At 41.4% G+C, this 11,560-nt stretch overlaps 1 protein-coding gene across 2 annotated transcripts in view; it reads left to right on the top strand.

The window, feature by feature from the left end:
• The first annotated feature begins 1,009 nt into the window (after positions 1–1,009).
• scaf1 (SR-related CTD-associated factor 1) overlaps positions 1,010–11,560 on the top strand; it is a 29,532-nt gene continuing 18,981 nt past the window's right edge. Inside the window, exons 1-5 of one of the 2 annotated variants that reach the window (XM_015024318.1) lie at positions 1,010–1,199; positions 3,784–3,871; positions 5,742–9,208; positions 9,690–9,772; positions 9,965–10,270. In XM_015024318.1, coding sequence (XP_014879804.1) covers positions 5,809–9,208; positions 9,690–9,772; positions 9,965–10,270 — 3,789 coding nt within the window. In that variant the 5' untranslated portion in view covers positions 1,010–1,199; positions 3,784–3,871; positions 5,742–5,808. The remainder of the gene's footprint in view (positions 1,200–3,783; positions 3,872–5,741; positions 9,209–9,689; positions 9,773–9,964; positions 10,271–11,560) is intronic. The other variant, XM_015024319.1, reaches the window with a different exon arrangement.

Below are 11,560 nucleotides of genomic sequence, written 5' to 3'. Positions count from 1 at the left end.
GAGTTATTCCATCTCACACCACCTGCACTGGGTCAATAGGATAAAGCTGGCCTTCCTGATGAGCTTTCTCTTATTTGTAGATAAGCTGTTGCTCTGATATACTACACACCATAGAACATATGTCTTCAACTCACTACACTGAAAAATCCAGTGTAGTTTCCAGATGGTGTTTGTCTTTCATAGGCTAAGGAGAAATAGAACTGGACTGTTGCTCAGTAGCTCAAGTAGCATTTGTATTTTTACTTGGAAATCAAGGTCCCTGAAGACGAATGAAGAGGACCAGCATGCATGTTGCTTGAAATCCAGTGTGAGGTTTCACTGACTAACGCAATCTGAAAAATCCAGTGTAGTTTCCAGATGTTTAAGTCAGAGTGATGGCTGCAGTTATTTGCTTTTCTGGTGATTTGTATTAGTAATTTTGGTCTTAAATGGTCACACTACTTTGTGTACTTGCTGCTGATGTAAGTTATCCAAAGGATGAACTTAGTGCTTTTTGCTGAAGATTAGCTCCAGGCCACTGTTGGCAAATAGCTGTGCTGCTCATCCAACCTCTCCAAGCACACTGTGCTCTGTCTCCTGGCATAGTCAGCATGATATGGCTGCTTTTGTAGCAAATGCGTTTTTTGTCCACAATTAATCATTTATTATCTTTCATACGTCGTGAAAGCACATGCTTTTCCTATGGAACACTGACTACAGTTGGAGAAGAAATAAATGTGCTTTTCCAAAAGAATGGCTGTTGTGAAATTGAGCATCACTATTCTTGAAGGTAAATTAAGGGAGGATGGAAGAATAAGAGAAACGATTGTGCGCAAACTATTTTTTTTATTATTAGTTTTCTGTGGGTTAAGCCCCTAGACTATTTCTGAGTATAGTGATATATTCATACTGTTTAACAAAAAGGCCACGTTACTGTCTAATAGTAGTAAGGAAATGTTTTCTTTGAATTTGGGGCTTAAATTTTATTGGGAAGCCAACAGGAGTGACGAACACACACGCAAAAACTCTGTTTCCCATAATTCTTTGTCGTCCGGCTTCTGGGGAAGGCTGATGGCGGCGACTAATAGAGCAGGGCTCCTCCGCTTTTGATACATTAGCAATTAAAACTTTGATCATTTGGTTGATTTAATGGCCTAATATAGGTCAGGTGGATGAACGACGGAGGATTCGCCGTCAGACTAAAGACTATTCGAGTCAAGGTAGCATGTTAGCACACAACCATTCTCACTACATGGGTTTGTCAGAGTAAAGTGGTTACCCAGCTAGCTGAATGTTTCCATATTCTGAATTGCTTTATTGGAGCTAATCAGTTAACCACGAAGTCATTTTTTCCAGTAGGAATAGAGTTGTTTTTTCTAGATGTATGCGACATTTAACTATGAAAATGAATAGGCCGGCAACCAGCGGCGTCAGCAGTGATGCTAACAGCGTATTGCTACATGCTAGATGTTCCCTAGCCCTAATGGTAAAAGTAATGATCCCGTCACCGAGCTTGATTAATTCAAATTAGAAGGAATATGATACAACATTCTTAAATGTTTTGCCAATAAAAATGACAACTGATTGGTGTATTTGTATAATCCTCCCTCCCCTCCTGAGCTAATACTTTAAAGGCAGTGTTTCTGCCTTTAAAGTATTAGTTTCTGCTCCTCATGGACCACTGCCCTATATATTTAGGTGTTTCCCTTCTGCCACACACCTGACTTGAATAACGGGGCGATTAACGGGCATCTGTAGCACTTGATGGCATATAGAGGAGGTCGTGCAATCACTCGAATCTGGTGTTCTGGGACAGAGACGCATCTAAAATATGCAGGACAGTGGTCCCTGGGAAGATTATCTTTCACTGAAAGTCCACCTGCACTTCTTTTAGGCTGCCTGTACCAGAACGTCTGTAAATGGAATATCTTCTGATTCCTCTTTCTAAAACCACTCAGGTTCACTCAGTTTGGTTGGAGAACATCTGAAAAACATCAGTTTAAGTCTTACTTCGGATTCTCAGTTAGTTAAGGACTGGATAATTCCTCCCTATGTTGTGGTCTAAACCAGTGTTTCCCAACCCTGGTCGCCACGGCACCTTGCCCTGCATGTTTTAGGTGTTTTTGTTGTTGTTGTTGCTTTGTTTTATTTTTTCTTCTTTCTTTTGCTCTTTCTTTCTCTTTTTCTTTTGGCAGTTGGCGAACAGCTTAAGGTGCATTACTGCCAACTTCCAGATTGGAGTATGGTTGAAATTATTTATTATTACTATGTTCCTCCCAAAATACCTGCTCTTCTTCAAAAACTTAAAATGCTGATAGAAACTACATACCCCAGATGACCTTTGAAATTATTCAATTACATGTAATTTACTTTTATTCTTATTTAATTTTCCAATTAATACTTCTCTTTCTTAAACATATGTATCACATTCCAAAGAAATATATTGTACTGTTTCTATTTATCCACAATAATTAAAACAACCTGTACTATGTTTATTGATTATTTTAAGAGTACTGTTTAATCCTGTATGACCAAATGTCATCCTCAATATAATATCTTCTTTTTTAATTCTATTACATTTTCTAAATTCTCTTGATACTATAATAAAATGCAGAATGTTCTTCTCTATCCCATTATTCTTGCGATTTTTTTTCTTATTGTACAATTTGTACGTATTTTGACATTCAAATCAACAATAATAATATTAAGCAATAATAATAATTTTAGCAAGACTGTCTGGCTACTCATTTCCTTCTATTGCAATATAAGAATACTAGCTTGACCTCTGATCTGTAATTTTTTATCCTGAAAGTTGAGTGACTTATATCCAATACAATATCTTGTCATGATTCTGAATTTATCTTCAGAATACTTATTAATACGCTACTTGAGTGTAGTTGTGTTCTTCAGCTCAGCAGATTTCAACTTATAACTGATTAACAGACGTTTGCTAAACTATAATCATCTGAATCCGGCATATTAAAGCATGGAAACACCTAAAACATGCAGAGCAGTGTGCTTTGAGGACCAGGGTCAGGAAACACTGGTCTGAACAATTCCAATGTAGGAATGGCAGTATTTTTGGAGGGTTGTCCTGATGGAAAGTGATCCAGGATTGTTCACTTGAGGACAAGGAGGTTAGTCATCTATGTTGACTAACCTCCTTGTCCTCAGTGAAGAAAAACATCCCCACAGCATGATCCTGCCACCAGAACCATGTATTAGAGTGAGGATGTAGTGTTTAGGGAGATATACAGCGTGAATTTTCTGGAACATACACAGTTAACCCCAAAATTATTTGTAACCTTTGTAGATTTAGATTTAAAATGACCTTTTTTAAAATATGAAGTTTGCTTCTAATGAGTCTGGCATCACTCATAGGATAAAATAATGGACTATGCATTGTTATAAAAAATGCTTTTATACAGAATTCAACTTGTCGTCCTCTTATCAATTGGAAAACCATAGCACTCAAATCCTTCTTATGATTGCTGATCAAATTTTTGCATATTTCCATTACTTCCAGTTTGAAGAAAAAAAAGTTAAATTAAAAGTTGACTTTAAAGCAACTGTGTGTAACTTTTATTTTAAAAAAATGTTATTTGCATATTTATTGAAACTGTCAGTGTTGTGACAGTATGATCTATGAAAAAATTGAGCTCCTCTGCCTTCTTCCTGTGGTCCTGTTGTCATCTGAACAAATGCACTGCTTTGTCAGAAACAATCAGTCAGAGCCAGCAGGAGGGCCTTACCGCTGTCAACCGACTCTGCTCAACCTCTCCCTTTCTCTTTGATATGCTACAGCTGGTTCACTACAACTGAGGCTGCCATGAATGCTCAGTCTAGTTAGCATGGCCACTGATGACGGCGGATAAACAGTTTTCCTGGAACGGTAAGTTGCTTCTCCTCCATTAACACATTTATCGGTGAGAACATGAGGTTGATCAGCAGCACTGAGACGCTCTTCCTGGCTCTGGAAGTGTTTGACTGGGAGAGATGCATTTCTTCAGATGGTAATAGTAGCTCAGGGAGGAGGTAGAGCTTGAGCTTTTCACAGATTATCTGTCTCATACTGTCATAAGATAGTGACAGCTTTAACAAATAAGTAAATAACAGATTTTTGTGAAAGCTATACACTGTAAGTTTGAATGTCAGTGTGTCAGGGGTATGAACCACTTTAGGCTGAGTACAGATATCACATTAAAAGTATAGTTAAACCCCTGCTAAAGCATAACCCTGCCCCAGGCAAATTTTGCACTGTTTGACTCAAGGAGGCCAGTACTGAGATGGTTTTAGGTAAAATATTGCAGAATGAAACATATATACACAAAAATCTCAAGATTTGTACAGAAACATAAAGATACAACCTAAGGATCATGTCTAATAGCTAACTTACTTAGAAATTTTATCTGCAAAGAACTTTAAGTCCACGCTGACATGTAGTACAGATCTGGGTACCAATTCATGTTGTTACAGTCACTGTCCTCCCCACCCCAATTATCATACTTCACATAGACCCTACTCGTAATGTCTTTTTACACACACAGACAAACACATATAAAATTACAATGTTCACACAACAGATAATTTCATTTTAGTATGTAATCTTTTCTGTTTAAAGAAACAGCTTTGGCACACTCCACTCTTACATTTAACTCAGCATTGTTTCGAGGAAATATCTTTAAGTACCATCAGTCAAAACAAAAAGTATTATTTAAAAATAAAAGATGCTCCACACTCTGGAAATTCTCAGATGACATAGTAGGAAGTCAAAATTAACACCTGCATAGGAAAGGCTAATGGTGAGAGATGAAAAAGAATACAATGATCACCCCTAAAGCCATTGAGGTTGCACACTTTTTGGAAATATCTCATTATGATATTAGTGTGTACAATATTCATATTTGCAAAGGACCGTTTGGGGAGCAATAATTTTCAGCGACTATATTTTAAGTGTTATGAATGCTTTTCATGCTAACATAAAGGGAAAGCCTTGCTTAAAGAACACCATCCTCGTGGTCAAAAATAGTGGTGGACACAATGCTTCAGGTGTGTTTTTTTTAGCCGACAGAATAAGCTGCTTTAGAGAAAGCTCCATCATAAAGAAGGATTATAATCAAGATTGCCTGCAACAACATCAAGAAATCTGCAGAGACTTTGTCTTGAACAGTATTAGTGGCTTCAGTGTCACATTGACTCAAAACACAACTAAAGTTAAAAAAAATGGTCAACCAACAACAACATAACATTTTGAAGCAACCCAGACAGAACCCTGACTTAAATCTGATATAGGATTTATGCAAAGATTTGGGTTGAGATGAGTGATCAGAGATACCAGTGGAGAAAAGTTTATCAACAGTTCTGCAGAAAGTAAACTATATGAAGTAACTCCAGTTTGTTGCATTGGATTCTATTTATAGTTGCTTTTGAACCATAATAAATGAAACGCTGACCAACATCTTGTTGTTTAATGACAGCCTTGGCAAAATGTAATGTTTCAATTGTTGGCTGTGCACTTTGAACTGCCTTGTTGCTGAATTATGCTTTACAAATAATCTTGATTGATTGATTGCTCCCTTACTCTGGGTATCAGAGTAAGGGAGCAGAATACAATTGCACATCACAATTGTCAGATTTTTTTAAGACTATCTTTCTGTTCCACTTCACAATTATGCACTGCCCAAAATGTGAAAAAGTTTAAATACTTCTGCAAAGTACAAAGATTATTATGTTATTTAAGTATCATGTCTGCTCTCTGCTAGGTTTTTGCCTGGACCTTTTATGCTGTGTGGCCTTGGCTGACCTTTATACTACTGGGTTTCCCAACCCATGGACTCGACTTCAGCATCGGACTTTAAAAGGAGGTCATCACCCTCCTCTTCCCCAGTTGAGGTTGGAGAAACCACCAGGAGCCCTCCTCCCTGCTCACCCTTCTCGTCTCCGTCACCGCCTTCTTCTGAGCCGTCTTCACCATTATCTTCATCGTCCTCTCTTTGTGCCAATACCTCAGTGTATAAAAACAATGTAACACGTCTGAGTGAGGTGGCCAGGGTTTCTTCTACTTCCACACAACCACTTGCCACATCTATGTACAATAACGCCTCAGTACTGCGCTTTCCTCAAAAGGCAATGCAGGCAAGCAATAGCTGTGAAGAAGATGATGGGAAAGGAGGGGTGTACAATCTTTACAGTCCAACTGATGTAGAGAAAGAGAGAAATCTGATGGGGGAGGAAAGGCATGGGGAGAAATATGATCCTTTTGATCCAACTGGCTCTCCACAGTCAAATGTGGATGATGGGCTTGACAGAGATGAGGTCTTAGAGAAAATTGCTGAAATAAATGATATCAAAGATGAAGAACCTCCAGATTCCACAGAGATTTTGATGGATCCACTGAGCCCCAGTCTGACCAGCCAACAGCACCTGAGGAGGAGAGTGGAAAGCAGCAGCTTCAAAGCCCGGAGGCAAAGAGAAGGCATTGACTCTGAGCATTCTGAGATAGAGGAGGGAGAGATAGTTGCAGCTGCTGACAGAGATAGAGCTAAAAAGAGGCCCTCAGACGAACCCCTTCCTCTGAACTCTCCCAATATTTCATTCTTTGGTTCGAAACCAGAGCGCATTTTGCGCGTGCTGGATGGAGATGGGTTTGTGTCTGTGTGCACAGAGGGAAACTGGGAAGATGACAGGGAGCTTGAAGATGAGCCTGCTGTCGGAGTGGAGGATTTGAGAAGGAAGTTGGTCAGCAGGAGGAAGGAAAGATATCTGTCCTTTCCTGCCTCTTCCCCTCCGTCTTCTCAGCCACCACTGCCTCCTTCCCTTCCTCAAGCTTCCACATCTGCCTCTCCTGCCACGCCTCCTGCAGAGCAAACAAGCAAGAATCGCAAGTCCTCCAAAAGTTCTAATGATCGCGACAGACAAAAAAGCAAAGAAAGAAAGCCAGGGGAAAAGGTTGTCAAAAGGAAAAAGAGAAAGAAGGGAAAAGAGGAGGGTTGCGAGAAGAGCAAAGAGAAAGGACGAGGACAAAAGGATGGAAAGGACATTAAAACAAGGGGGAGCAGCAGGAGCAGCAGTCAGAAAGGAAAAAAGAGGCGACATGACAGCCCTGAAGTCTCACATCACTCTTCAAGAAAAGAAATGCACTCGCGACGCTCTTTTTCAAGTCTGTCTGAAGAAAGACACAGGGAACGGGAAAGAGAGAAAGACAGGAGCAGAAAAAGTCATCGAGACCGAGAAAGGGATAGAGGCAGAGATAAGGACAGAGACAGGCATCATAATCACAGCAACAGTCACAGGAAAGATGAGAGAGTACGAGATTCTAATACTAGAAGGAGGGAAAGGGAAAAGAAGGGCAAACTGCACTCAAGCAGCAGAGAGCGGGGCCTTCCAAAGAAGCGTAAGAGCAGTAGGGAGGAGAGAGAAAGTAATAGAGACAGGCAGCATGAAAGGGAACATCGACGGGATGGTCGCCCTGTTGTCCCGCCATCAATTCAAGACCTCAATGGTTCTGACCTCTTTGCTATTAAGCGAACCATTACAGTGACAACCACCACTACCACCACCACAGTCCCAGGCTCACCAAGACTTACAGCAGCATCTCCTTGCCATCCCACAGAGGAGAGGAAAAGAAGAAAATGGCAATCAAATGAAGACACAGAGGAACGGGAAGGTGTTCGTGGCCGCTCACGGTCATGCTCCCCACCGAGGTATCACGGCTATGAGTCAGATCGCTACTCTGACAAATTGGAAATTGATATGTTGTCTTTAGATGGAGAAGCTCTGGACTCAGATTACCCATCTTTGGAAGATACACCTCCTGCTGCACTGCCTTTAGAACCACCCATCCCAAGCCCTAAAGCAAAACCTTCTCCTAAAGCCAGACAAAGTCATTCAAAAAAGAAGTCTCACACAATAAAGAAGTTAGATTCCCCTTCCTCTTCTAATAAAACAACAGGGAAATGCCTGTCCTCACTGACAGTGACTTCAGGTCCGACCTCCATCACTCCTGGTCTCACATCAGCAAAGAGAGCCAGAAAAGTAGGAAAGGAAAAAGTCCGGGACAAAAGCAGCAGAAAAGATTTAATTAGTTCTGGGAAATCCAAGAAAGAGAGCAGCAGCAGTCGGAAAGGCAAACTTCAGTCCAAAGTGTCGGTCTTGGTGCGAGAGGGAGTGAGCAGTACCACTGGAGCTTCTGTTGGTTCTGGAAAATTAAGCATGGACCTCTTGGGTCCAGGGGGTACAGGAGCGGGAGCAGGGGGTTCAGTGGTTGGAGGCTCTATTGCCGTAGTCTTTTGTAGAGACAATGAAAGCAGATCTCCATTCCTGAAGCCTTGCTCAGAGCCCCTGTCATTAGGTGGCCGAGGTAAAGATCTAGCTGGTATGGGAAAACGAAGCAGCCTGTCTGGACCGCCATCATCCTTAGCCAGCCCTGCTGGACTGAAATCCAAAAAAACAAAACCAAGCTCCATCACATCTACTTCTTCTTCTGCATCCTCCCCCTCATCATCTCTGGCAACCAAGCGTCGCCGCCGCTTAGCTAAGAAAACCAGTAAAAAAGCTGGAACAGCTAGTATGGCTGCTGGTGAAAGGAGCCAAAAAAAATCCACATTAGAAGGCTGGACTGGAGCCTCCTTTGATGCTCCGTCAGCTGTTGGAGAGGGGAGTAAATTAGTCGGTCCACATACAGGTCAAGCTGGCCCTCCGCCTTGCCCCTCATCCTCCTCTTCTTCATCCTCCTCCACCAGTGTTCTCCCACCCTCCTCCTCTCCACCACACACACCGCCTCCAACAAATGCTCCCTTGCGGGACACCAGAGAGTCTTCCCCTGACTCTCAAACTGTGGACAGCAGTTGTAAGACACCAGAGCCCGCTTTTCTAGTTGAGGACTGCCCAGATCAGAATAGCCCTTCTCCCCCAGCTTCCAGTCCATCGAGCCTGTCTACTTCCCAGGGAGCCGGTCTTGGAAGTACCCTGTCAACACAGACTGTAAAGCCTCCCCCTCCAGAAGACCTGCCCAAATCTTTGACCTCGCCTCCTTGCTCATCTTCATCAGCAGGCCTCACCTCTCTTTCGCTGTCGCTCACTTCCACTGACCCCTCCTCTTCATCCTCAGTATCCTCCTCTTCTGCCAGTAAGCTGCCACCACCACCTCCTCCACCTCCACCAGCAGCACCTACTCTGCCCTGGAGTCTTCAGACAGGAGTGGACTGTACAACTGGAGGTGTTTTAGCATGTAAGTTTGTACTCCTACCTGAACAGAACCTTGCCATACTCTTCTGAATTATTCAGAAACATGAATCTTGAACATTTGAATGCCATGTAAATGGTATGTTCTTAAATGTAGCATTATCTACTCCAAAGCACTTTACTCTACATTACCCATTCACACACTGAGCTACGGTCTAGCACAACTGCCCTGGGGAAGACTGCCACACAATCTGCACCCTATGACCACCACCAACAGCAAGCAAGGCGAGTGAAGTGTCTTGCCAAAGGACACGACGACTTAGACAGAGAGCATGGGTTTGAACCAGGATAATACCAGTTACAACTCCTACCTCCTTAGCTACCATCGCCCAATGATCATAATTCTTAGGAGTGTTGTTAGAGTTCACAATTATAAACTCTTAGCTTCTAAACATTATATTTCTGTTATGTTTGTATGTGAATCTTTAGGAATACATGCTCACCTGTGTAAATTATTATTCTTTCAGTGACAGCTCTACTCTTCAAAATGGAGGAGGCCAATATTGCCAGCAGGGCGAAAGCACAGGAGTTCATTCAAGCAACCAGTCAGGTGAGTGAGAAAGGCTAAAGCAATATACAGTATAAAAATGTGATTATTCAACAAAATCAGAAAAACAATACATTCAAGAATTTAGCAAAAATAAACCTAGAAAAAGTTTCAAAAAAGGAACCTTCTACAGCTACTCTTACTTTCAATTCAAGTAACCTCTAATTGTTCATTGATTTGGTTTCGCACATGCAGATTCTGTCCCATTCCAACCAGAACCAAGCCCAGCATCACGTTCCTCCTTCCTCAACTTCCTCATCCACTCAAATCCCTCCACCTCCCACTGTGCCTCCACCAGCTGGTCTGAGCCCAGCCCAGTTCATCCTCCACAGCTCTCTCCCTTTGGTGGGATGCACCAAAACGCCCCCATCTCACCTGCACCCCTCCCTAGGAGGTGGATGTGCACAGACCCCACCGCCGATGCTACCTGTGGGGTTGTCAGGAGTGACAGGAAGCTCTGGTGAAGCCAGATGGGAAAATGAGAACAAAGATTCAGATAAGGTATGACTAAGTGGTTTTATACAGTGGCCTGTAGTTATACTGACAGTATTAATAAAAAATAAAAACAGAAAAGTATAACATGATACAATTGTTTTCATTTCAAAGAGGAATGCAATGATTATTCCTACAGCTGAGAGAAGCTAATATGTTGATTGTTAATGTTATGGTTAGATCTACAGCATTTATTTATATATTAATTTCACCATTTGAACCGATGATTCCCATGATGAGTAGATGCAAACTTCTGATCACAAAAGCTTAAGCATAATGCAGAGGAAATAGGGTTGATAATCTTTAGGATTTGGATTTGATTGCAATTCAAAAGGCTGTGATGTAATTATAAATAAATTTGATGATGTAACTCCTTTACTGCTCTTGTTTGTACCATAGAACTCTCTAGCAGAGAATGCACCATCATGGTGAAACATTTGGTAGAAGCAGCTTTTTATAAAACCCATGCTAAACACTATTTACATGCATTGTAATTTAATTAGGATACATTTGGTTTCGCTGTATATCATGTGGATTGCCATTTCAGTACAGAATCCTGGCGGTAGGATGTACCATGGAATTGTGATGAAAACATATCTCTAGACCAGGCGTGCCCAAACTTTTTGAGACCAAGATCTACTTTTTCTCTCACCAGCCGGCTGAGATCTATCTCATGACACGAAGACATAAAAATTGTAAATTAAACTCTGGCTTATTTTATATGCGAATATACATCATTTACAGCAGAAATAATAAAGTGATAGAAAACCTAATGCAGTTTCTTCCTCATTCTGACACTGGGAGGAGGTTACTGGTTTCTCTGTCAGAAGCTGGTTACAAACCTGATGCCAGCAGGTGTCAGTCAGTCATGGTAGATCTGAAATTTGGTTTGATGACCTCAGTATGAGAAACTACAGACTGATAGGAGGAACCAAAGAGCCCAGAAAAGGTAAAGGCAAATCTTCTGAAGTCGGGATATAATTAATTAAATTTCACATAATTATCGCTGTAGAATTAGTTAAAACTTAATAAAATATATGAAATATATTTGTCCTATTTGATGTTTGTTGTGACGTATACTCACATACGAACGAGGTAATTAGTCCAAGTTTGTCGTTTATTGAATGTTCAGAAACTACAGCAGGTGTGATGAGCCACAGCAAAGGTAAACAAAGGTAAAACAACCCGAACAGACAATCAACTCAAAACCACTCCTACCTTTTTACTCTCTCTCTCTTTGTCGTTTAAGCACACCCGTTGCCGTGGCAACCGCCTGCACCCCGTAAGCAGAGCAAAAAT

Source organism: Poecilia latipinna, unplaced genomic scaffold (genome assembly GCF_001443285.1).
Source record: "Poecilia latipinna isolate Pla-1442-1.1 unplaced genomic scaffold, P_latipinna-1.0 Scaffold3614, whole genome shotgun sequence".
In the NCBI taxonomy this organism is placed as follows: domain Eukaryota; kingdom Metazoa; phylum Chordata; class Actinopteri; order Cyprinodontiformes; family Poeciliidae; genus Poecilia; species Poecilia latipinna.
This window is presented reverse-complemented; position numbering and strand designations above follow the sequence as displayed.